The 27,100-nt window shown below is 38.3% G+C and overlaps 1 protein-coding gene and 1 long non-coding RNA gene across 4 annotated transcripts; one reads left to right on the top strand and one right to left on the bottom strand.

Moving 5' to 3' along the window:
- Nucleotides 1–41: 41 nt before the first annotated feature.
- Nucleotides 42–3,894, top strand: LOC310730863. The gene is made up of 2 exons (XR_014534985.1): nt 42–2,887; nt 3,345–3,894. It is a non-coding gene; the product is annotated as an uncharacterized lncRNA (long non-coding RNA).
- On the bottom strand, nt 3,512–26,089 carry ibtk (inhibitor of Bruton agammaglobulinemia tyrosine kinase). Of its 3 annotated transcripts, none has more exons than XM_083544559.1 (28): nt 25,691–26,089; nt 22,492–23,413; nt 21,864–21,960; nt 21,523–21,647; nt 17,727–17,837; nt 17,483–17,650; nt 17,257–17,374; nt 16,754–16,934; nt 16,380–16,503; nt 16,079–16,256; nt 15,841–15,982; nt 14,584–15,201; nt 13,944–14,030; nt 13,780–13,862; nt 12,298–12,335; nt 12,086–12,182; nt 11,886–11,987; nt 9,045–9,162; nt 8,713–8,773; nt 8,508–8,635; nt 8,289–8,422; nt 7,952–8,085; nt 7,726–7,841; nt 6,372–6,467; nt 6,099–6,251; nt 5,807–5,992; nt 4,779–4,914; nt 3,512–4,143 (listed from the first exon to the last, which is right to left on the bottom strand). In XM_083544559.1, the coding sequence occupies exons 2-28, from the start codon at nt 22,813–22,815 to the stop codon at nt 4,012–4,014; spliced, it is 3,987 nt and encodes a 1,328-aa protein (XP_083400685.1). In that variant the 5' UTR covers nt 22,816–23,413; nt 25,691–26,089; the 3' UTR covers nt 3,512–4,011. The 3 variants fall into 3 exon arrangements, with proteins under 3 accessions (XP_083400685.1, XP_083400684.1, XP_083400683.1); XM_083544558.1 differs by having other exon boundaries at nt 4,779–4,911; nt 7,946–8,085; XM_083544557.1 differs by having other exon boundaries at nt 7,946–8,085; nt 25,691–26,087.
- Nucleotides 26,090–27,100: the final 1,011 nt, after the last annotated feature.

Consider the following 27,100-nt stretch of genomic DNA (forward strand, 5'->3'; position numbering starts at 1 on the left):
AAAGGGGTTGTACCTGGAATGCTTTAGGACCGCAAGGTTCAACTTTTTTCTTTCTTTTTTTTTTTTTTTTTTTTTTTTGAGAGTGCTGGATTGATGATCAAGTGACATTTTTGCTACTTACATAATCAGAGTCAGAATCAGGTTTATTGGCCACACACAAGGAATTTGGTTCCAGCTGTTAGTGACTCTCAAAAATACAGACATAAATAACACTATACATTTAGTTTGGACTATACAAGACAAAACAGACAAGACAAGACAATACAGACTATACGAGACAATACAGACAATGTGAGACAATATAGACAGTACGAGTAATAAATAGGAATACAGAGTATCTGATTTAAGCTTAAACTTGGACTCGGCTTCCTTGTACACAGATATAATAGGCATATTAAATTCACACAGCAAGACATCTTTGAAGGGTCCTTAACAAATCTGTTTCTGGTGTTGCTATTAGAACAGTCTGTGTGTGAAGTAGAAATTCCCTTTCTAGAAAATATTCTCTCTCTTTTTTCTGTCTTCCTATAAAAACACTGAGATATCTTGGGTGGCTGAAGGGCTTCCACGTGGCTTCTTCATGTAACGGTAAGAAAGCCATTTACCACTTAGTAAAGAATGTTTTCATGTATTCATGGGAAAGAACACACTGTCAAAGCAAACAAGATTTCATAAATAACCATGGTTCTATATTATATTGGATACACACTTGGTGGATTGATGGCCATTGTATTTGTGATTAATCCAGATGCCAAAGAGCATTACTGTTAGCTAAAATTGACACTACTGATTAGGTAATCAAAAGTGACTCAACTTATTTAAGCAACTTGCCACAAAGCATCAATTTCAACTGTGCATTCTCAAGAGACTTCTTCTTTCTTTTTAGTAAAGAGCAGAAAAAAAACTCCCAATTTTTTGTACAAATATTATGCAATGAACATTCTGCTTTAATCATAGGGCAACACGTTTTATAAATTGCTGCAGTCTAACAAGGTTTAAAATAACCTCTGTTGAACATTTGTATCATCTTGTATGTTCTTATTACTTCCTCATATTTTTCTTTTAAAAAATAGGAAAAGTACTAAGTACAATATAAACCAGCAAATTGCATTAGCATTGTTGTGACATTGTACAGTATGTATACAATATATACAGTACATATACAATGTACAAAGCCTTCATTAGACTTTGCTGATATCTTAAATGAGTATGTTTAGCTGGGCCACACACATCCAATGGCAGCACATTTTGCTTTTGAAGCTCTGGAACTGCAGAAATGCAATAGTGTAAATAGGGTTGCAATTGATAGTGATAACCAGAGACAACCACAAAACCAGTAGTTTTAAAACTGCGTGGGAGAATTGCTAATTTTCTTCAGTGTCATAAATATCCCATTCCTTACAATCATGCTATCGACCCTGCAATCTTCTCAAGGCACTAAAGCTAAAGTTTCATTCACAAGGCATAATTGTCCAAATAAAGAAATATGCTTCGGTGTGCATGGATGTCAAGATGTCTTTATGACCTTACAGTGTTTTTTTGCCAGCCCCGTAGAACGTCTGCTCTCTAACTAACCGAGTCAAACGAGTAATTGCTATTCACTTCACAGGACTCATCAAATGACTAAATGGCACCATGTCAGTAATTATAGCCTATTACCATCCTTAATCACAAAGCACTTTTTTTTATGAAGATGTCATCCAGCCCGCTTTCAAAATCACACTATTAAATGACATAATGAACCCTCAGGATGCACAGAGAGAGATCTCTTAAAAGGGGAATCAGCTGGCTGATTAAATGTAAGCATCAAATTCATCAATATGAAATCAAAAGGAGTGCATGGGTGAATATGTTAAAAGAATAAGGGTGATGCCAATAAAAAGATAACTGATAACAGTCTCATTTGGCTCATTTTGGAGAGGACATCATTTTGAACTTTTCTTGTGGAGAAACTGTTGTGTTCATACTGAATAGACGGACTGCATGAATAACTGTTTAATAATAATGACACACTGACTTGTTTATAAGGCATTCCAATTAATAACATATATATTTTTTTTATTTACTTCAACCAAAGCCTTTATTCACTATACAGTTTATGGATATCTTACCATTAGAGACATGTGGGCACCTCATTCCAGATTAACTTCCCACTTTCCTGGAACATATATTTCCATTAGATTTTGTAAATTGGGAGAGCAGGTACTGGTGTTGGTCGAGGAGACCTGTTAAAGAGTGCTACAATTTAATCCAAAAGTGTTCAAGTGGGGTTGAGGTCAGGGCTCTGTTTAGACCATTTGAATTATTTCACCCCAAATTGGGAAAACCAATGTCTTTATGAGCCTTGCTTTGTGCACAGGGGTGTTTCTTAGCTCAAGTAAAGAGACAACTCTGCGATTCTCACTTTGTGGCAACGATTTTGAGTGAAGGCCACATATGGATGTGATGCCCCAGTGAAGCTGTTTGGTGGAGATGCTCCACAAATGTTTGGCCAGGCATTATATACTTATTTACTTTTTGATGATAAAATTGTTTCTATAAGTCAAGTTCCGGTAATAAATATACAATATCTACTACACCAGGGGTCACCAACCGTTTTGAGACTGAGAGCTACTTCTTGGGTACCGATTAATGTTAAGGGCTACCAGTTTGATAAACACAGTTTTCAGTTTGATCTAAAATAACAAATTTGCTCAATTTACTTTTTATTATATGTTGTTATTAATAATAAATGAGATTCATCTATGTGAAGACACCGATCATGTTAATGATTTCTCATAATAATCAGTGTTGGGCAGTAACGCGTTACCGGTAACGGCTGAAGTGTAGACTACAGCCTAACCTGCTTACAGCAGTGTCGCATTGTAGGATTGGTGGATAAACCACTGTAAACAGGAAGAAGACACATTGTAGGATTGGTGGATGAACCACTGTAAACACGAAGAAGACGCGCTGTGGACGTGTCTCCGTTTATTCAGGTCTGTGCGGCAGTAATGGCGAGTCGAGGCGAGAGCAAGACGAGTTTCTCACAGTGGAAATATACTCATTATTTCACTTTAGTTGAGTATAAAGACAAAAACTATTAAGTCAAATGTAAGTTGTGTCTTTCTGGTTCGAAGCTCGTATCTACTGCGATAAACAGCAACTTCAATCTGTTGAAGCTCCTCCAGGACCTCCATGCCTGAGGAGCTAGAAGCTCACCCGGTGTTGTGTTCTACATTGTTGATAGTTTTCATACTTCAGCTGTGAAAGGAACATTTTTAAGAGCTCAACAACAACAGCAGAAGCCACTTTAGTTTTTGATTGTGAATATATTATTCAGCTTGTTTAGTTATTTATTTCAGAAATCCTTGTGATATATTCACTCCTTTTTAGTAATCATTTAGCTCAAACTCAAGGTTGTGGTGGATCCTGAATCTATTCCATGGCACACACACAAACACACCTGATCAGCACCAAACTACTATTTTCATTTCATTCATCATGAATAAAAAACTATATAATTAGTTAATTTGCTTAGCGTATACTGACTTTATTTCAAATGAATACTATGTCAAAGAAACTTTTAGTGCATGAGATGTAAATTTATTGCATTTCACTTCCAGAATAAACTGCCCAAAAACAATGTTCACATAAGACCCACAAAAAACAAAAGACTCAAGGCTTCGGTTAACATTCACTTTGTCTTAGACTTCAAATGCAGCGTATTTCTGCTAACTGCTGTATGCCATAAGCAAGAAAACAAAAGAATCTCATTTCTACAAACCAAATACACAACGTAAACTGTAACATATGAATTCTTCTCCAAATTAGTTTTCACCTTAAATCCCTCACAAAATTCAAGAAGGAACAGCAAATAGAAAGCACTGAATAAAGCTTAAAAAAAAAAAAAAAGCTGAAAAGTTTGAAAAAACCTACTGATCCAGTTACACGGCCAAGGTACATGTTAACGCTGACTGAAACTCACAAAAAATGTGCGTGTGGTATGTAGGTAGTGTGTGAGCGTGTGTGCTAATTTGAATGTATGTTCCAGGTAGGGGCAGCGACAGGGCCTTGAGGAGATCTCTCCACCATGATGAGCTCATCAGGGTTGTTGAAAGCCTTGTAGTGAACCAGCAAGTCCTGAATTGCTCGCTCCTCAATCTACACCGGAGAACAAAATAGATAAGAGAAAAAAAAATCTTGCATATGCACATTTAGATGAAATGACACCAGAATCTAGATTTGGTTTCATCAGAATTTCGGGTTTCTCTCCGTCTAGTACAGTCAGCTCACACCAAGTCGCCAAATGATCAAGAATACTTTTACCAGCTGAGGTTCAACTGTTACCATAGCCATGTTTTTGACCACCCTCTTCCTATCCAGCAACAACAACAAAGAAAATAATGCTGACCAGATATTAGTTATGATTTGGCCAGCCATAACACTGATGCTGGTGTTCTTAAACCACCCAGTCTTAATGCTGGGTTGAAAACTATGGATTAATTATGGAAATGTACCAGCAGCCTTGTGCTCAGAAATTATCAATGAAAAGCGGCAAGTGGTGATTCAGATAGGATTTAATTGTATGTTTATAATGTGAACTACTAAGACTCATTGTCTAATAAAATAGGCAGTAAATGTACAAACACCCCACTTTAGAAGCTAATACACATACATCATTGTCCCATACACACGGTCATATCAGTGTATTGTAGTGGGAAATCAAACAAGTAGCATCTGCTCCAGCAGTTCTGTCTGTTATATACGAACTTAAGTTCTAAAACACCCTCCATTACCTGAATTAATGCCAGAGGCTTCTCTCGACTACGGATGAGTGCAGCTTCCTGCTGCTTCTCCTCTTCAACAATGGATGCAAAAGTGATCGCTGTAGCAGCTGGTGGGCTTCCAACTTGTCCAAGCACCCATGGCCTACTAAGAAAATGAACACTGCAATTCAGTTTACTTTTTTAACACGACAAAATTAAACATACACTCGCACTACCTTTAAGATAACAAGCTGCACTCAATCACACTCAAATGAGCAAAATGACTAAGGTTTGACAAATATAGGACTCTATTAGACATTGTCTGAACCATACAAAATGTGTTGCTTGAAACAAATGAGCCAGGAAATATCTGTAGCACTCAGATTAAGCATTGTTTTCCTTTCAAAAGCAAAGTCTGAAAGATTGATAAGCTTGTGTGCTTACAAGTTGAAAAATGCGGACACTACCCTAATATTAAATGTGCTGACATAGCGAAAGATTGACGATGACTATCAGTAGAGTTACAGGCCGAATATTCGAATAAGGACACCAGGAAAAAAGTAACCAAACAGTCAACCGTTTGCAAAAACAGGGAAGTGAAAGCACAGGTTGCCAAATAATATTACATCACTGCTGGACGCATTCTAAATAGATTTTCTTTAAAAATTACCTTTGTAATATTGTGTGCAGATGACGCACAGAATGTTAACTATTAAAACGCAAAGATCGTATCCCGTGCAGATGGGCATTAAAGGTGTATAAATATGAGTGATAATAAGCGTGCAGGTGCCTGCTTATTAAAACTCATACATTTATTCTCAATGGATGCGACAGTAACGTGACAGCAGATAACCTACTGAAATTTTGCTAACGATTGACATTTGATGCCTGGTAAAGAAGTCTGCATCCACATTCATTTGAAAATGTAAGATTGCCACCTGGAGGAAACTGACTGGCATTACGAGATCATGAGACATCAGTGCTCTGACCACAACAGCTAGTTAAGGTTAATGATTGTCTGAGGGATTCTCCGTTAAACGGAGTGCTCCGTCACTCACCCTGCAGGTTTGCCAGGCTCGGCACATTTAAAGGTCACTCTTTTGGCACAAGTGGCCATGCCAACAGGACTCGCTGGACTCCCGGCAGCCATGGCAGCAGTTGGGGATGATTTATCACGCTGCTCCTCCTCCATTAACAAATCCCGAAAAGACAATGATGAAGGAGAGGACTGCACCGCTGATGCCCTGAGTATGCATAGATACAGTACCACATTGTCTTTCTGTGTCAGAGATGGTTAGGAAAAATTGTTTATAAGCGAAAAAATAAAGCACAAATTGACCAGAAACACACCATCCTTTCGCTGGCTTAAATAAAGTGACTCCAGGGGGAGATTTGGCAGACGGTCCATCAACACTAGCCTCTCTGGTAGCCATGGCCATCATCTTCCTCTGCTTCTGAGACAGTTTAGTAGGGATGACTGAAGTTTTACTGCCGTTTCCAGACCTACAAATCACCCGAGAAGGAGGACATACAGTACAGTTTAACATTTCAAACCAATAAACTAAAAAATTAACGTTTCAAATTTTTTTTTATAGGGAATCGTATAGATGCAGCAACCCATACAAGCCAGGGCTTTTCAGAGTAGCGCCACGGTACAGAGAGTTGGCCTCCATTTCCATAATGGCCCTGAGATCCAGAACAGGTGCTGGGCGAGACGGACTGAACAGATCAAAATCACAGGTCAGTAAAAGGTGGTTGGTAACATGAGTATTGTATTATATTAAGGTACAGAGAGCTTTATACAACAGTAACAAAAAAAAACTTTCTTTCGGCTTCTCCCGTTAGGGGTCGCCACAGCGGATCCTCCGCACGTTTTGATTTGGCACATGTTTTACGCTGGATGCCCTTCCTAACGCAACCCTCCCCAATTTATCCGGGCTTGGGACCGGCACTAAGAGTGGCTGGGGATGGTTCCCTGACCAGGGATCGAACCCGGGTCGCAGCGGTGAGAGCGCTGCATCTTAACCACTTTACCACCAGGGGACCAGAGCTTTATACAACAGTACTAAGTAAAATAAATTATTAGCTTAAAAAAATGTTTAAAATGAATTGTATTTAATCCGACTATGATTGTAATATTTACATTACTGCAAACCCATTCCTAGCATTTTCATGGATCTTCAGCACATGTATACAGGTAGTCCCTGACTTACGATGGAGATGCGCTCTGCCATCGTTATTTGCATATATTGTAAGTCAAAAACATGGCCTAGCCTACCCAAGAGTTTTAAATAACCAGTTTGGGGTAGTATACTGTTATTTAGCCCATTACAGTACATAATTCAGCAAAACAGAGCAATAGACGAGCACTGGTTGGTGAGTGGAGGGCGGAGTATAAACTGTTACGTTCGCCTGCCACGCGAAACTTTAAAGATTTGTAATTCAAACCATTGTAACTCTAGGATCTGCATATCGTTTTTGTTTATATTTTAGAAAGGATGTGTTCAAGAAATGCATGCAAATACCTCACTGTGTATAAGGCCTAACCAAGTTTGATAAATGTATCTCCACAATAAATCCAACATACAGTGGAACCTCGGAGCTCGCGAGGGTTAGGGACCAAGACCGGTCGCGAGTTCCGAATTTTCGCGACCTTTTGATACGCCCCTTCCAACCCAGTAAAAACCCAAAGAACACTATACGAAATCGATTTAAATGAGTAAATAACAGTATTTCACTCCATAACACTTAATTATTAGACTATTTTAATGAGATAAACCTTGATTAGAAATGTTAAAACTAGCGCTTCAAGCAGCTCGCGGTTGCTCACGAGCCGATCTGAATGAGAGTCGCCGGTCGGAATGAAAGTCGCGAGCATGCGAGGTCTCGAGCGCTGAGGCCGCGAGCTCCGAGGTTCCACTGTATATGGAAATCATATCCATCCATGATAAGTGTTAATGTTAAAAGTAGAGCTCACCTTGCTTTTATCATGGGGATGGGTTCAGGTGTGCTGCACTTCACAGGCAAAGAACCTTTCCTCCAGGTTGGAGTGCTGGGAGGAGTCTTACAGCAGACATGGCTTGACTTTTCCTCCTATTAAAAAAAAAAAAAAAAAAAGGCGAATAAGAAACATTTCCATTTGCTCTATTGAATAAATACAATTGTGTGTGAAACATGTAGGAGTGTTGGAGAATTACTTGTACATAAGTTCTGTCCTGAAAGACTGGTGACTGAAGGTCTCGAGGGCTGCCTACTCCTATGTAACTACCCTCAGAATCAGATGTGATCAGCTCATGCAGAGATTCCACCGAGCAAGCTTTCCTGGAGTCTACCAAACCTGGGAATAAGAAAAACAAAAAAAAGAAAACAAAGAAACACACTGTTATTTGAGGATGCATAAATCATGTTGAGGGCATGTGCCAAATAATAAATGTTAAACTAAATGAATATGAAGTAATGGAATCCGGCTTGGTAAATACATGTATAAAAAGCCATGTATTTTACCCATGTATTTGTGTGTGTGTCTGTGCGCAGGCTCACCTACAGAGGGTGGGCTCTGAATGACATCAGTGGGTGAACTCTGGATGATATCAGACAGGGTGTAACCTCCTGAGCTATCCAAACGGCGTCGTGATTTCTTCTTAGCCTTTATCTTCGTTTTCTTCAGACCATCACTGAACAAAAATCAAAGAAAGGTCAAAACACTGCACTGTATTACTAGTTCTGGTCTCAGACGACAGTGATATGTGGCAGACATACTTGCAGGACTGCTCATGTTCAAAGCTGGTTTTACAGCTGGTGGTTAAATCCAGGCTTATGTCTTCATAGGCACTCAGATCAGGGCCACCAAGATAAGGAGTGATGTGTCGTCTCTGCATGGCTGGAATCTGAGGGAATCACAACATGGTACAAGGATTTAAAACAGTCTCAGGCTTTAGAGCTGCCCTTGTTGGTATAAACTTACCATTTTCCTATATGCCTCAGACAGCTCCAATAACACGTCATCACTCAAGATCTCCAGGGCTCTGGGACAAATAAAACATTTTAATATTCTTTTACTGTACAAGGCAGGAAGTCTGTCTTAAATAAGCACTATGGATGCCAAGTCTTGGTTTAGACATGGATCATTCAGCAAATCATTTTTACAACTAGTGGGCTAGAAAAACACATTGGAATCTCACTACAAGGCTGAAAAGGGTTATTTCCTCCCTGTAAAGTGATGGAAAGCAGACAAAAAGAGCATTCTGATGTATTTTTCTGACAGACTTAAAATCCAAAGGGTGATTAACTACTCACTTGGACTCCAGCAAGGCAGCCATGTTGAGACCAATAAATTGTAGGCAGGAAAGTTTAAGCTGCTCAGCATTGTACATCACAGAAAACTCCAGTAGCTCTGCAGCATTCTTCAGAGTCACTAGACAGAAACACACAACATGTTTACAAGTACACTCTTATTTAAAGTTCTCCTTTTTGCACATTGTACTGTATAACATATTACTGGTCGGCACTATTTAGTGTTTTGTGTATCTGTCCCACATGGTCTTGTGTTGTCTGTCTGCACTAGGCTGCACATGATGCACTTTATGTGGCAAGGACACTTACTTTAGTCCTTAACTCTATGTTGTGTGATGTAGCGCTGTGTTGTGTGATGTAGCGCTGTGTTGTGTGATGTAGCGCTGTGTTGTGTGATGTAGCGCTGTGTTGTGTGATGTAGCGCTGTGTTGTGTGATGTAGCGCTGTGTTGTGTGATGTAGCGCTGTGTTGTGTGATGTAGCGCTGTGTTGTGTGATGTAGCGCTGTGTTGTGTGATGTAGCGCTGTGTTGTGTGATGTAGCGCTGTGTTGTGTGATGTAGCGCTGTGTTGTGTGATGTAGCGCTGTGTTGTGTGATGTAGCGCTGTGTTGTGTGATGTAGCGCTGTGTTGTGTGATGTAGCGCTGTGTTGTGTGATGTAGCGCTGTGTTGTGTGATGTAGCGCTGTGTTGTGTGATGTAGCGCTGTGTTGTGTGATGTAGCGCTGTGTTGTGTGATGTAGCGCTGTGTTGTGTGATGTAGCGCTGTGTTGTGTGATGTAGCGCTGTGTTGTGTGATGTAGCGCTGTGTTGTGTGATGTAGCGCTGTGTTGTGTGATGTAGCGCTGTGTTGTGTGATGTAGCGCTGTGTTGTGTGATGTAGCGCTGTGTTGTGTGATGTGGCTCCAAGTTGTGTGATGTGGCTCCAAGTTGTGTGATGTGGCTCTAAGTTGTGTGATGTGGCTCCAAGTTGTGTGATGTGGCTCCAAGTTGTGTGATGTAGCTCCAAGTTGTGTGATGTAGCTCCAAGTTGTGTGATGTGGCTCCAAGTTGTGTGATGTGGCTCTAAGTTGTGTGATGTAGCTCCAAGTTGTGTAATGTAGCTCCAAGTTGTGTAATGTAGCTCCAAGTTGTGTAATGTAGCTCCAAGTTGTGTGATGTAGCTCCAAGTTGTGTGATGTGCCTCTAAGTTGTGTGATGTAGCACCAGGGTTTTGGAGAAACGTTGTCTCATCTCACTATGTACTGTCAGTGATTATATTGAAATGACAATAAAAGCTTCTTGACTTTACATAATCAGCTTCCTACATCTTTGCATAACCACTGTAAGTGATAGGCTGCAGCCTGAGTTATGAATTGTATAAAGTACAGGACATAAGTTGCACCTGGATAACTTTCATTTGTATACATTAACAACATTAAAAGATATGAATTCAATTCCTAAAATTCCTTGATCATTAGTTTAACTAATACACTAAAATATACAATCTAACTCTCTATTACGGTTCAGTGGTTCATTTAGCTTAAAATGACTAATATAATAATCATTTGACACATATGAGAAACCCCATAACCCCAGATTTGGTTATTATTCCAACTACAATATGTTCACCTCTTAGCTAAGCCAAATGAGATCCTGTCCTATTTAGATTGCCAACATAAAACAAATACAAATATGCAATAAAAATATGTGAATCTAGATCAGGTGTCAATTATATGACCCACTGGGTCCGGTATTAATCTCAACCACCAAATGCATTTTAAATCTGTGTTGCAAATTAAAATATATTTGCAGAAATATTTTGGAAAAAAAAATATAGACCTATTTCACTAGGGGGCAAAACAACATTTAGAAAATCCCATGGGTTAACCTAGAGACCAGCATTTACGTGGGACAAGATTTGACGGGTGAATGCGGGTGGTAAAATACTCATGTGTGCGGATTGCAGGAGAATAAAGTCACTCTTGGGACTTTAAAAGTATTACAAATAAATAAATACATAAATAAATTACTAAAAACAAATAAACTGTTATGTATCTACTGCACAAAAGCAACAATGGCAACTAAAATAAAATAAAACGATTTACAGGCACAAGGTCGGAAGCAAACTCTCGTGTGGTTCATGCGCATTAACTACAAAAGCACACCGAGACTGAATCGCAAGTCTGAATCGCAATACAGAGGAGAATCACTGAGTGCTACAGAAATTACTTCATTATTAAAGAAAGGAACATAGAAAACAACAAAACCTTGGCCTGTGTTTTTTTTTTTTATATATATATCATTTCACCTGATGTTCTGAAAAGTCCATGTCCATGTTCATCATTTACACAAAAAGTAAAAAGAAACATGTTTGTTAATTTTCCGTTTCTTTTTCATTCATATTCAAAAGTGAAGCAATTGTAATTAAAAAGCAGAGCAGCAGGAAGAAGCAGTCATAGCAACAAAGGTCAATACTTATACAAGCACAAACTTAATAGCAATAAATGACTTTCCCTTCAATACAATATTTTAGAGAGCTTTATACCATGATGATAATCATAATCAATTATATTAAATAATTTAACCACAATAAAAATCTATATACATATAATGAGTATGCATTTTAGACAAATTGACATTCAACATTGACATTTGTGACCATTATCTAAAATTAGTGGAAAACATGCACTTGTCTTAAATGATTGTTTTTGCGGGGTGTTGCATGTAACCCACTTAGCATTTTCTCAGGACTTCATAAATTTCATCCCTAGAAGGCTAACCTATAAATTCCACAGAAGGTGCATAAAACCTGTATTATATGCACACACAAAGACTTGATAAGTGAAGAGATATTGCAGGCTCACGGTTTTCAGTGATGACCACTTCACATATCTCCTTCAGCCGAATAATGAGCAGTTGATCAGCCACTACCAGGACACTGCATGCAAACTCCACACTCAGAGACTCTGCAGCACACACACAAAGAGGCATATAGTTTACAGTGACCACTGCGATGGGTAAAAAAAAAAAAAAAAAAAGTCTCTTAAGTAGTCCAGGCTAATACCTCTTATGGTGGGAGACTCGTCTGTGTAAATGTACTCCAGAATGACCTGCAAGACCTTGGCACTGGTCGGCATCTCCAGTGCAGTACAACTAGTAGACTGTAGGGGGCAGGAAATATCCACATGAAAATCCAAAAAGCTGCCACAACTTACTGAAGTGAACCGAAAATACTTCTCAGTCAAATGAGATTCACAAAGTTAATTGTTTTCGTACCTCAATCCAGGGATTTCCCAGCATACTGTTAAAATACTCTGCAAAGACAAAGAAAACATTTAGCAGCACTGATTAGCATGAAGGTAATCTCTCATAACTCCATGGATAATGAAACACACATTTGGGAGTCTGAGGTTGATCACAACAATAAAACCAGATATAAGTTGACAGTTATCTGCTCAGATGTCTGTTGGCTTGGTTGTTGCAGTGTGTCACTGCAGTCCCTAGTGGGCCAACAAAAGATTCACACTGCATTCAAGATGCAGCAGTTGCATCTGGTATTAGCTCCTGCACTTTAACAAGTTCCAAACTAAATTAGATACCAAGCCTACATTTAAGCATATGGTACTCAAAAGTTTCATACAGTTAAAAAGCCCTGTTATGTGGTGCTGATCTTAGCAAAAAACCAACAAAGACTACCACAAAGAAGAATATACAAAACAAGCACATGACCTCTAAAGGTTGTAAAACATGCAAACCAGCAAAACATGAGAACAGAAAACCCAGGACACAATTTGCCTAAAAAGCCTGCAGAGCTCGCAATTCTCTGTGCACAAAAAGTGAGGATTAAGTGCCTCAAAGGGAAAGAAATAGAGGGTTCTGCAGAAGGAGGAAAAAAAAAAAAAAAGAAAGAGTGAACTAGGAAGGAACCGCTCAGGATCCAAATTTGAGTGTCAAGCATTTTTATTAATGAGGTGTCTGCCAGTGGCACAAAGCACAAGATGAATTCTGAACTGCACAATAGAAGCTTATGTGCTCAGATCCAGCCAAGAGCGTCAAATGTGAATGGATGGTCCTTCACCTGCAGCAGGACAATGACTCAAAACATGGCTCAAGACATGAACCGTGTCCGAATCCTTTCAAACTGGAGTTAGCACACATTTCACTTATTGATGCAAACAAGGAATGAATTTCACAATAAAAGAAGAGGTCCCAACAGTACTAAAGAGAAAATTCTAGCAGGAAAAAGAAAAAGCCCCAATTTACTCATTTTGAATAGGTAGTATTAGAAATGCAACACTCCACAGTCTCTTGTTCTCTATTGGCTTAAAATACTGTGGCTCAAAATTTACCTACAGTCGGTGCAAAGCGAAAATAACTGCTCTTAGAAGCAAATCACTGTTTCATGTCTTGTGTCCTTTCCCCTTCAGTGAATCAGCTTTCCTGGTCACATTTATCTGCATTTAGATTCACTGCTGCTTCAGTGGAGTTTCATGTGTACCTTATACTGCTGAAGCAATCTAAATGTTAAACTGAAAATGTGAACTCTGGACATACAAACAAACTCTTAAAGAAAATAATCTGCCCTTTAATGACAAATTTACTATTAGATTGCTGTATCTGCATTACTATTCAGGCCTTCTGTACTCCAGTGTACAGCTTTGTATTACACTACTGTATAAACATATGCTTATATAGCTTATGCTGTCTAGGAATAATAATAATAATAATTAAAAAAAGAATCCAGTCAGTAAAGCTCACCTAGTCGAGCACACAGAATGCACTTGTGGCAAGGAAACTCCTTTCCATCCTCAGACCTCAAGGTGATGTCACAGAGGTAGGGGCTGCGAGATCAATGTTATTTGTGAACAGTAAATTAACCAATCGCATTACTGGAAACTGTGTTTTCACATGACATCACTCACCACTTCTTTAGGTAAAATCTTAGTTTGCTGCCAGTCTTCTTTTGAACCATGTTGATCTGCCCTTTTTCATACTTTACTCCATCAAGCCTGATGGAATGAATAAAAAAAAAAAAAAAAAATATATATATATATATATATATATATATATATATATATATATATATATATATATATATATATATATAAAATCAAAATTAGCAAAAGTCAAATTGAATACAAAATAATAACAGTATAAATTACAGTATAATTTACACATTACAGTATCTTCAGTGCAGTTTTTTTTTTTACACAAAATCTTATCATTTGAAGCGAATCAACACTTTACTACTGCTGGTATTGTCTAATGTGTTTTATTTCTGTAAATGAATCTTGAAATGGAAAAACATGTCACTCATTATTTTAATCACTCTCTCATTACTGCTTCTGCAATAATGCAAAGTTTTACTACTGTAGTTACAGTATATTCCATATATTTAAACAGTTTGGTCCAAATGTTTGTACCAAACTAATAATACAGAATCTTTTCCTTATATTCAATCGGGTTTACCTACCGTAAAAACACTAATAAAATGCTAATGCAAAAATACCCAATAATTTAGATAAGGAAACCACAGCCAATTTAAAGATTTAGAAATCTCACCTTGCAGAGAGAGTACCCAAGCCCAGTTTCTTGGCTACTGCTTGCAACATCTTTACAGGATTGTGGCTTGGATCATTAGCACTGCCACCCTTGTCCTTCTTTCCAGATTTGGCACTTTTGCCCTTTGGCTTTTCTCCCTGACTGGGAACTGAAGTAGGCAGGGATCGGTAGATTTCCAGAGCGGAGCGTCCACTGACGTTAAGCTCGTGCAAGCTGCAGATTAGCTGTTGCGGCTCTTGCTCAGGGCCACGGTTGATGCGTGAGATTTTTGGCCTTGCTCCATGCACTAGCATCTCACACGAATCTGTATAGATGAAGTGAAGTGCCTGCTCTAGCATGTCTGGAGAGATATTTTCCAGTATCAGTAGATCACAGCCCACAGCATCTACGCTTCTCCTCACTTCCCCATCGACCTCGTCTCCGTGGCCAGCCTCTGGCAAGAGCTGCTTGCGGAAAAGATCTGAACGCATAGACAGGATGTACTTGTGAGCCGGAAAGACGCGATCACCAGCCTGAAGGGTCACATCATGAATACTGTCTGTTTCGTCGACTTCAGCCAGGAGTTGCTGGAAGTGCTGGGTGAACAAGGAGGCTGAAACCGTGGGCACTTCATATATGCTATACACAGAAAGAGCGAGAGAGAGAGAACTGGTGTAAACACATGCACATATTTGGAATGTACAAGGAAATCACAATGGCAGTGACTTTATTAGACAAAGTTTTCAAACTGATATTTAATGCCACAATGACTTTTTTTTTATTTAAACAGTCTGTGAAAGTTATTTTTTAAATGTGAGCTAAATTGTCACACTTGCACAACTCATGTATTGCATGGCCAGGACAAAGTAAGAAGTTTTAATAATGTAAGTTAAATAACACACTTTAACGTAAAAACTTTGGACAGCCTGATATTCTCTGTTCTGGAAGAGAAAGTTTTTTGGCTGATTCAGTGCGATTACATCAGGTCTTTCCTGCTTTATAAGAATCCCTAGAGGAGCCTGAGATATTAGGAACCTATGTTCTTTGCTATCAATGTCTCACCACCCAACATTTGAGAGTTTCGTCTGTGTTTGCTCTGTTTGAAATTTTAACCGCTAAGTATAAGAGCAAAAAGTTTTAATTACAGCACAAGCCAAAGCATAATAAACTATAAACTGGGTTTTACACTGGCAAAATTCTCTTTAAAAAATGTCCAAAAAGAACATTCATGTTGTATAAAATGAAGGTGAATGTGCATTGTTTTTTAGATTCATGCACCTGGTTTTGGGATCAGACTGGATCACCCCAAAGTTACGGCCCTTAGAATCCATGGTAATGCTGACAGCTCGATGGATGTACGGTAGTCTTTCCAGTCGAATACGCTCATGTGCACTTCCACCATCGGAATGACTGCTCACCTCTGCCGACAGACAATTTCCAACATTCACGTTGACATCAAATAATATCACAGGACCGTCTATGTTCTATCTGTAACAAGTTCAAAATTGGGTTTCACCTTTTTTCTCCATACCCTTCTTGTATTCACCAAGCCACTGACCACTAAAACCCTCTCCATTCTGCGTGATGAACATCATTTTGCTTTTGCTGATGGCGATGTCGGACATGAAGACCTGTCGCCCGTAAGCCCACCTACACTGTTTCAGTGAAGTGCCTGCTGAGTGCCAGCAGAACACCTGGGTGAAAAGACCACAAAAAGACACAGGTGGAGAAACAGCTTAATTGTCTAATTTTAAGCACAATCTCTAGTGCTCTTTTTGCCCTTTTGAAAGTCCTTCACCATTTAACCAAACACTCACCCTGCCAATCTCATCCAGTGCCAAGATGGAGATCTTCTCTCCCCCACTTTCGTTTAGGAGGTGTGGGTCTACACGATGGTCCAAAGTGCCTCCGGTTACAAGAACCTTCTTGATGTTCAGCTGCCTAAAGGACAACAAATTTTGGCATTGCCAAAATACAAATTTTTGACTGCAAAAAAAAAAAAAGAAGCCAAAAACAGCATTTCCAGATAAACATTATAATGGATATGATGTGATGCTTCTGCCTGACCACAATTGTCCAGATTTATTACATAAGTTCACTAAACAGAATTTTTTTCACAGCAGATTGCTGATGTATTAGTGAGAAATACACCTGTCAGGCAGCGGCCTCGAGGCATTGCAAAATTACTCACCTGGAAGCCAACTTCTTGCACTGGTAGTCTGCAAGCAAATAGATATCCCCTTTCTCTGTCAAACACACAGTAGCCCCATTACTGGCTGCAGCCATGGCAATGGTGACATCCTTGTGGTGTAGAGCTGACACCTGCCGAGGCACAGTTACACACTTCTCCCCATTTGGATCCAGTAGGTAACCTGTGTGTGTACACAAAAATTCAAACCAGAGCTCATTACATGGAGAATTGCCTACTGAATCACACTCTATTGTATTGTATGTCAAATGTTCGGCTTTTTATTTGTGTGTTTAGCAAGAATATTGTAAACAATTAACTTAAAGAAAAGAATGAACTTCATTTAGTTAAACATTTGCAAAAAATTATTTGAGATGTTAAATTTGAATAATTACGGAAAATTACAATGCGTGTTGCAAAGTTGAAACATTTTCGCTTTTGCCTCGGTATTACATCATATAAATACACAATTGCTGTCATTATTGTTGTGTCTTTCCTACTCCTACCCAGCTGTCCTCCGTTCAGCCCCACGGTGTAGACTGCGTCTCTCGTCCAGAGAACAGTGTGAAATCTTCCAGCAGCAACACCGACCACATTCTTCCCTTTCAAACACTTAGAAGTCATCTGCGTCCAAAAATAAATGGAAAAACTCAGCAGTGGACATTCATCATCCTTTTTCCAGCTATTGTGAGACAAAGCTTTCTCGCAGAAACAGGCATGCGGTTTGTGTACCTGTTTGGGGACTTGGCTGGCAGCAGGAGGAGTCAGGCCTAGTTGATGGAATGTGTTAAGACCAAAGGTGTACACATAACCCTCCTCAGTCAGAACCACGGTGTGATCTCTGGCTGCAGCAACCTGTGAGCAGTGATGGGAGACCAGCCCTTCCACTAGACGCGGAACCTACAACAGAAATACTATTTAAAAAAAATGCAACAATGAACAATTCAGTACACACAATTAAGCAAACAAGTCCCACCAAATATGTCTGTTCATCCCCATGTCCAAGACGTCCTCCCTGTCCATGACCACAAGTGTAAACTTGACCCTTCTGAGAAAGGAAGACAGAGTGGAACTTGCAGACGACCACCTGTGTATACAAACACACAAGTTTTATGTTAAAGGGAAACATAAAAGTATAAATCAGTTGCTTGAACTATTAAATAAACGTCACAACCTGAAAAAACATTGTTAATGCTGCACTATTAGAGTGCTAGAGTTTTAGTAAAAGGCCATTAAACCTTAAGTGGCCTGTAGACAGATACTTTACAGCATACTATGTTCCAGCTGTGGCCTATTCAATATGTATGCATGTTAGACGTTTCTTTCATGGCCATTTATTTTCATCTTCTGTCTGCTGCGGTTCAGAGTGTAGTGGAGAAAAGGAACCATTGCCAACCTCATCATTAATGCAAGACGCTCTTCAAAGCCCAACAAGGAATGAGATGTTCCGTAAAGCATCCTGTGCACGGGGCAAAAGTGCCCCCTATGCATACAATCTCTCGTCACACATGGTGGGCTTATTGAATTTGACCATGTTGAGCGTGAATTAATATTTAACTCTACGCACCTGGAGAACAGTGCGGTTGGTCACAGTGACCTGACTTTCCATGTATGGGGCAGCTGAGGGCTGATGAAAGTTAAGGGAATGTGATCCCCTGAAGACTGAACATTATTAAATTAATGTCAACATGACTGTCAGCTGCTTTTATACATTTATATGGTAAAAAAAGAAATTAACTGGATTCAGACATTTACAGAGTTACAACATGCAGGAAATTAACCTAGGAGGCAGTTTAACAGTGCAAGTACACACACTCCTATTTCTCAAAAATGCAGAAGGACATATATGACTGTACAAAAATTATTATTTGTGATCAAAAACGATTGAGTATAAAAGACAGGTATTTACACATACATTTTAAACATGTTGGAAATATTATATCTGAGGATGATACAAGTTGAATTGAGCAAGTTCAGTTAAAATAGAAACTATGCGGTCTAGTTGAGCTGGTTTAAAATGGCTGAAACTGATGTGGATAAACACAAAAAAAAACAAAAAACCTTTCTTTCGGCTTCTCCCGTTAGGGGTCGCCACAGCGGATCATCCGCATGTTTGATTTGGCACATGCTTTACGCTGGATGCCCTTCCTAACGCAACCCTCCCCATTTATCCGGGCTTGGGACCGGCACTGAGAGTGGCTGGGGTTGGTTCCCTGACCGGGGATCGAACCCGGGCTGCAGCGGTGAGAGCGCCACATCCTAACCACTAGACCACCAGGGACCATTAATGTGGATAAACACTGTTTTGTCTTAATCCTCGGTTATGTGAGCATCATTGCAGCCATCACACTAGAATGCAAGGATGTACAACAAAATTAAGAAAATCATAAAATATACAACTATTTTGGTTTTATAGTAGGAGTCTGTTTGTAGCCAATGTGAAACAAAACTATTTAAAACAGGATCACGTGCAAAAAATCTGTGAAAAAGTTGAAAGCTCAAAGTGTACACAAAGCTTTTACCATCTTTTGAAATGTTAAACAATGTGAAGGCAGCAGACCTGAGCTTGCACCACATTATCAACAAACAAGGTGATTGCATGAAAAGATTTTCAAGACTATGGAGCAGCGAAGCAAGCGTCATGCATGAGAGCGTTTCATTGCTCCAGAGAACTGGGATGCACACGCTTCGTCAATTTCACGCCAAAGTCTACACTTTGCATGCAAGTTAAGTTAATGCAAAAAAGGATTAGTGTCAGTGTACCAGTGAAGGTCCCAATACCAATACTGACACCTACACATCCCAAATCTCTGCACTATACACCTTTCTTCTCCTCCTATGCAGGTACTAGTTATGGTAGGCACTGGTATTAAATAAACTTCAATGAATCATTTATTTAAAACAATTTAATAAAGTGAAATTAAAACTAGATCTAACGGAATCGTGGACATCTGGTCCCAGACCATGTTCAGTGGACAGTAGAAAGCAAAAGGCATAAAAAAGCATTTTTAATGGCATCAACTCGGATGTCATAAATCAATTTTTAGGCTGAAGATAATAGGAGTAATAGGAATAATAAAAGTTATTATAATAAAAGTTATGGTTTTGGCCATCAGAGTGACCATCATAAGCCATGTTTATGTATCAAATTAGCCATTCCATGTGAACACACTGTATAACTATAAATAAGTCCCTGTATTACTGGAAACTAAAGGAGAAAAAAGAACATGCACCTATAAGCGCAGATTAGAATTACAGAGGGCTGTCTAATTTGTTTAAATAACAGTAATCCCCCACTTTACTGCGGTTCAAATCTCGCATCCCCCCCCCCTTTCCACATAACTAATTAATTTGGCTAATTTTCCCGGGTTCTCGCGGATAACAGCATTGACCAAAAAACTTATCGGGAATAGTTTTTATGGAGTTTTATGTTGAAATAATAAAATGTATTAATAAAAATATAATTATTCATTATAAAATGAAGTAGAATGTTGATACAGTACAGTACTGTATACATAAAAGTAGCATTTTTGTGGTGGCGTCTGTTTATCGCGGATTTTCGTTTATCATGGGCGATTTTGGAACGTAACCACCGCGATAAATGGGGGATTACTGTTCTCTGTTTATTGTCTCCTGTAAATAAGAAACATCTTTCAGCATGGCTTTAAAATACTTCTAAGAAAAGTGAGTGTGTTCATAGAAGTTCATAACAACCAATCTGATCCGGTTTCCTACCTTTAGATCAGTTTGGAATAAAAAAAAATAAAAAATACATAAAAGCAAAGCAAAAACAACAACAACAACAACAAAAAACAAAAAAAAAACAAAAACAAAAAAAAAAAATAACAGTGGTGACAGAATATTTGGGAGGCAATTGTGTAAGTCACTTTAGAACATGAAATGCCTCTTCTCATTGATGACATTGATGAGGGGGAGAAATAAAAATAAAATAAATGAAAACTTCCAAATTCAACACAGTAGTTTTAGAATTCATGTACCGTATTTTCCGGACTATAAGCCGCTACTTTTTTCCCATGCTTTGAACCCCGCTGCTTAAACAACGAAGCGGGTAATATATGTATTTTTCCGGGTTTTTCCTGGTTTCACAAACTTCAAGCCAAAAAACTGAGCCCCATAACATTAGACCAATGACACTGCCGAATGGGTTCAGGTGAATCCTAAATATGGATGATGTAACACTGACGTTTGACCTGCCGCTCACTCGGACTGTCAACAGGAAATGCGAATCATTCGTTACGCTGAAAACAACAGGGCATGAAAAAACGCACTTCACCTGTGTTCTGAGCTGCACGGCATCGGGAGAAAAGCTTCACCGATAGTGATTTTTAAACGCATGACGATGCCAAAAGAAAAACTCCTGAGAGAAATTGTGAAAGGAAGGAGGAAGACAGTGAACAATGACTTTCTTGGTCGACTACTGTTTAGATACAAGCCGTGTAACAGACACTGTCTTTCATTAAGGCCTGTATAAAGTTCATTAGTTTCAGTGTAGGAACCTGCAGCTTATAGACAGGTGCGCCTTATTTATGCTCAAAATAAAAATCTTTGTTAAATTCAGTGGGTGTGGCTTATATTTGGGTGCGCTTAATAGTCCGGAAATTACAGTAGTTCCACTATTCCTGGGTCACAGCATTTTTATACCAGATTTTTTTTTCTTACTGATTTTGCTAAAGAAAGAATATCCAAATTGAGCAAATTAAATAGACTTTAAAATGTCATCATCTTAATCTTGCTAAAAAAAAATGTTTTACCTGCTTAATATAAACCCCAGATCTGGCAAACAGGTCCACGATCTCAGGATTGTGTCTACTCTCCTGGTTTCCATGTCCAAGGCTAAAGTTGGTATTGTTTCCCCAGGTGTACACCTCAGTGGGATCTGGTGAATAAGAGCAGAAACGCTTACTGAAATCTTTAATATTACACAATGTCTGATGTATTAACATTAGGAAGTGATGCATTGCTGAATACATTTTAATCATTATAATAAAATAAATATCAATATTGCAGTTATTTTCTAAAATTGCATGTGGATAAATTCCCTTTCATTAGAAATACCAAAATGAAATATGTAGTGAAAGATCATTTAAAGTACCACTGTTCTGAAACACAACATGAGCTGGGCGGTCCTTCATAGTTAAGTCCAGTACAGAGAGTCCCTCCTTATCTGGAGTAGAGAGTGAACCACCACGCTGCAAGCCAAACACACAATATGCATTCATTATTAGCCTGTGATTTACACCCCGGTGCTGTTAACTTCTTAGTTAGAAGGAGTTATTTTTGAACAGCAAAGCTATGACTGTAGTATAGGCTGAAAGTCAAATCACAAATTTTAAAAGTAATACAATATTCGATATAGCTAAACAGATAAGAATTATTGTGTTCTTGAATAAATAAATAAAAAATGTTGGCAGACTGCATGATACAAGAGCATAAATAGATGCACTTTAGATCACTGTGTTCTAGGAAAAGACTCAACTTTTTTATTTATGTCAAGATGAATAATACCACCCTATCACTGAATATAGCATCAGAATGTGCATTTTGTCTTACTTAAGAAACTACTTTAAGGATAAACAAGAATAGGCAATATTTTAATGATGTCCTGTTGCATGCAATATTTAGAGCAAGATCATTCTGATGAACAGACAAAAAATTGTTTAAAAAAAAATCTAATAAACTCCAGAACATTTAGTTCGAGTCAGGCAAAAAATTCAGCTCACCTTAACAAGGGCCATGAGACAGTGAATATGTCCATAGAAAGCACTGCGGTGCAAAGCTGTCCAGCCCGACTCCTTGTCCTTCAGCAACAGGTCAGCACTCCTGCTGTCTAGAAGCCATTCGAGCAAGGCTCGTTTTCCCACTGAAGCAGCGAGATGAAGTGCAGTGCGGCCAAACTCATCCTTCAATTTGGCAGCGTTATGGCAGTATGTTGACAGGAAGGTCTTTAGCTGTCCTTCTGAGCCACCCGTCAGAGCAGCCACAATCACATCGGCGTGACGTGGCGAATGGCATTTTGGTGTGCATTCTGGGGTTACCAGACTCATCTTATGCCCTTTCCCAGAAGACCTTATTGCACACTTTACTCTCCACTTAATTAAAATATGCCCTACTCTACCACAGACTTACCTGATATTAAGGCTCAATTACAATCAGTTAAGCCCTGGAGGTACTGATAACCTCATTACAAACCTAAATCTTCCAAACACAAAAAAAAATAAAAAATAAAAAAAAAAGCAAAATAAAAAAAAAGGGCTCTGTCCAAACTTCAGGGTGCTAGAATTGTGCAAGTGTTGGGTTTTCACCGCACCCTAGCAACCCCAGAGTGAATGTCAACCTTGCCTCAGTCCACCATATCAACAACAATACCCAAACACCACAGTGCTGGAAGAAGCATCAATGGCAACATTAAATAATAAATATTTTGGCTCTTTCTTTTCTGTACAAAATCTTTACAAACATATAGTCCCTGTTTTGCAAAAATACTTTCTTTGTAATAGTTCTCTAGTTTAGCTTTCTGTGCAAAAGGCAACAAATTTCAAAACCACCTGAAAAGTCCATCAAACAGTCCATCCAGCCTGAGGGGAAAGACCCCTCCCCCCAAAACACACCACCTTTTTAAACCTCCATAATTGTAAATGTTACCTGTGCAGAATAAAAAGTAAAAAAAAAAAAACAGAAGTGGTTAATAAACTAATGCATTTATGTATTTATTTATTTAAAATCCATTTTTCTAATTCGAATGCTGCTTATAAAGACAAGTCAACATCTCATATAACCTTTCATCATCAGACTGATAAGCATGGCATTACTATTACCTCTTCATGAACTGGGTTTGTAACAGTTAGTAACTATTTCATTAAGCAGTTCCTTCACCGCTGACTATTTAATATATATATATATATTTATGGTATGAATTAAAATTCATAACACTTTGTTTTTTTTGTTTTGTTTTTAAATTGGCCTCAGCGTTAATTTTTCTCACAGCCACTCTCTTTCAGCGTCTAATAAAAACGTGATATTTAAATAAGAATGCAAGCGATTTTACTTAAATCTCCAAAATATATCTTTTTACTCGGATTAGGTTTATATGGTGAGCTGTATTTATTACTGATGTACAAGTCCTTTAATCACTAAACCCAAAATGGTCAATTATTGAGCTTGTTTGGTCTTAACAACAAATCAATTGTCATGAAATTGGCTTACAATTCAACAACTAGAGCAACTAGTGCTTTTCACTTTGATTCCTTCAAGATCTTGTGGGTAAACCTGCAGGACTTTTTTACAATATAAAGAGCCAGTGTTCTTTCATTCAGTGTTAAGGAGTTGCGAGATTTTGTGAACCATGTGTTTTAAATTTTACATCAAACATCATCATCATGATTTTAGCTTTGCACACAAAGAGACTATATAAGTGATTTTCCCTGTTTCTAGCTTTTCTCCCCCAAACAAGAAACAATTTTACTGCAGCAAAAGGTTTCACATGCAAATGGTGGCACAGGAGCTCTCAGGAGTCTAATTGTGACTTTAATTATTTTATATTCTGACCATTTCTTTTTAAAATAGCAGTGATATTTTGCCTATTTTGGCTTTGGCTTTGAGATAATGTCTTGTATTTTATTCCTGTTTAAATTCTAAGGTATTTTTCTGTTCTTAGCGTTGATTTAACTACACACAGGATACATTCTATGGTCATAGGGTCTACTAATGATCAAGTGCAACTTCACAGGCACTCCCTCTGACCATATAGCTATAATAAAGGTCAGTGGAATCACAAGGTCTCCAGTGCCATCTAATATCAGGACTGATAAATATGAGCAGTAAAATATGAGCATTATTTAATATTAAATAAAGAATATTAGTAGAGGGCACTGTGTGAACTTAGTAGTGGTAATTTGTTAGGCACTACTTTTGTTGTTTTTTATTCTTTTAAGTACATATACAGAAATGCAAAGGAGCTTTAAATAAAAAATATTAATGATTCTTCATTCTCACAATTGCCATGTGTGTTTTAAATGGTTAATTAATACTGTGACTTTTTTTAACTAGATTTTCTTTGACCCCATGGAAATTTAATTAACACCCAAGAGCAGTTTCTTACTGGAGCTCAAAGTAGAATCATTTTCATACTGGTTGTTATGAAAATCTTGTTGTTTTTTTTACATTTAACATTATAAATGTTTCAACTTTCCAGAACCACCTCAAGCTTCTTCCCTTAAGTTAAAGCATATGACATTGTGTTTGTTGACATCAGTAAGAAACTTCAGTGCATCAGATGAAACAAACTCAGTTAAATGGTCAGGATTAGTTGCTGCATGTAAGCAATAGAAGGTCAATAGAAGTTATTTGTGGAAACATGATGGTTGACCAGAAACAATTCAATATGTTCCACACAGACTAAAGTGCATTTAAAAATTTGAGAAAAGTTTAGACTTGTCAGAAAATATAGTTGTGCAATTTTAAAATGCCCCCCAGTTATTAAGATTTATTATGAAAATGGGTCATCAGTTAAGTAACACACAACAGAAAGAAATGCACTTTCAGAGAACAACTATGTACACAAATCTTGCTAGCAAGTTACTTTTAGGTGTCAAGTTCTACTTCTTGCTTATTAATATCAACTGTCTGTTAATCACAGTTACAGTATGTAGCAAAGCAGCTTGTTTACTTATTATATTATTAGCAGCACTCGCTCTCTAGTATGTTTTACTCATCTAGACTGGACAAGGCATGTGTCTTAATTCGCAATTTGTATTTGAAAAGCTTTTATTTTATGAATTTATCTGAAAACTTCGGAGTGCTGTAGTACAACTTGTAGAGAGTAGTCAGCTAGCGAAGAGCTACACTAGCTTAGCTTGCATGACGTCCCCCATCACAGCGCTGCAGATCAGCGCGATCTCCCCTGCGTTTCCATCTCCTCACCTGCCGCTAGATGAAATGAGAAGCAGTGCTGGAGCTGGACTCGGCGTGAAAAACCCGTTCACACATCCTCAGAGAAATAGTTCTGTTTTTACTGAAATCCTGCAGAGCTAAGAGCAGGATGAGCTAGCCAGAAACCACAGGAAAAGGAGAAGAACGCTGATTGGCTCCTGGAATTGTGTATGATCTATTTCAATTGGTCGGCTTTCGCTTTGACAGCTAGCAACTCTGGCTATGGGCTGTGTAATAGCTTCTAGCCCTGCTATTATATCGCACCGATTAGAAGAAATTAATATGCTTCTTTACCCCTCATAAGTAACATCTGCGCCCTGCATGAGTTTGATACGCAAATAACCTCTCACTAACGTGTCCTTCCCTGCGTGTGTGCCCCGCTGATAGCGAGCACCGGCCCCCCTTCTATACGTCATCACATGTAGGCCACCGCACACGTGGATTCCTCAGGCTTTCAGAGATAGAATGCTGCGATATTGGCAGTGGCCGGTCATGGGTCCACAAGAGCTGCAGATTTGGAGATGATCTGACCCAGTCGTCCAGCCATCACAATTTGGCACTTTCTTACACTTGCTCATTTATCCTGATTTTAACACATCAACTTTGAGTACAAAATGTTCACTGGCTGCCTAAGATAGCTAGCTAGCTAGCTAGCTAGCTAGCTAGATAGATAGATAGATAGATAGATAGATAGATAGATAGATAGATAGATAGATAGATAGATAGATAGATAGATAGATAGATGTCTGTCTGTCTATCTGATCTGTCTGTCTGTCTATTTGTTTTACTGAGTCTCAAGCACTATGGTGCACACATCCAGCAATTTATACCATCTGTGTGGAAACATAGCAAAAGTTTTTTTTGCTGTCCTGATGATTTATGTCATATAAAACACCAATATATATAAAACACAAATATATATATATATATATATATATATATATATATATATATATATATATATATATATATATATATATATATATATATATATATAGTAATGCTCACAAGAAGTGAGCATTACTATTTCATTACTATTTCATTACTAGAGCATTACTATTTCTAAAAACAAATCCAAAATTAGAAAAGCATCACCTCTTATTGTTAGAATTAAGATGGGCCTCACACTAGTTCACTAAACACATTCCTATGTTGTCTGTTCAGTATCTATAGGATATTTACAACGTGAGTATGTAAGGTATACAGTAAGTCTTTGTCTGGACTCACACATCTCTGGTTACTGTTTTCTATCCCAATCAGGAACAGTTTTAGCTCAGGTTTTTTCCAGTGTGTATATACTTGTCTGTTATCTGCAATAAACTGAAGATAATTTGCGTCATTCTGTGTGCTGTGTGATTCTTCCCTGATCAGTAAAAGGCACCACGGGCATCGTAGATCGTA

This window comes from Silurus aristotelis (assembly GCF_946808225.1).
Source record: "Silurus aristotelis genome assembly, chromosome: 1".
NCBI classification, from domain to species: domain Eukaryota; kingdom Metazoa; phylum Chordata; class Actinopteri; order Siluriformes; family Siluridae; genus Silurus; species Silurus aristotelis.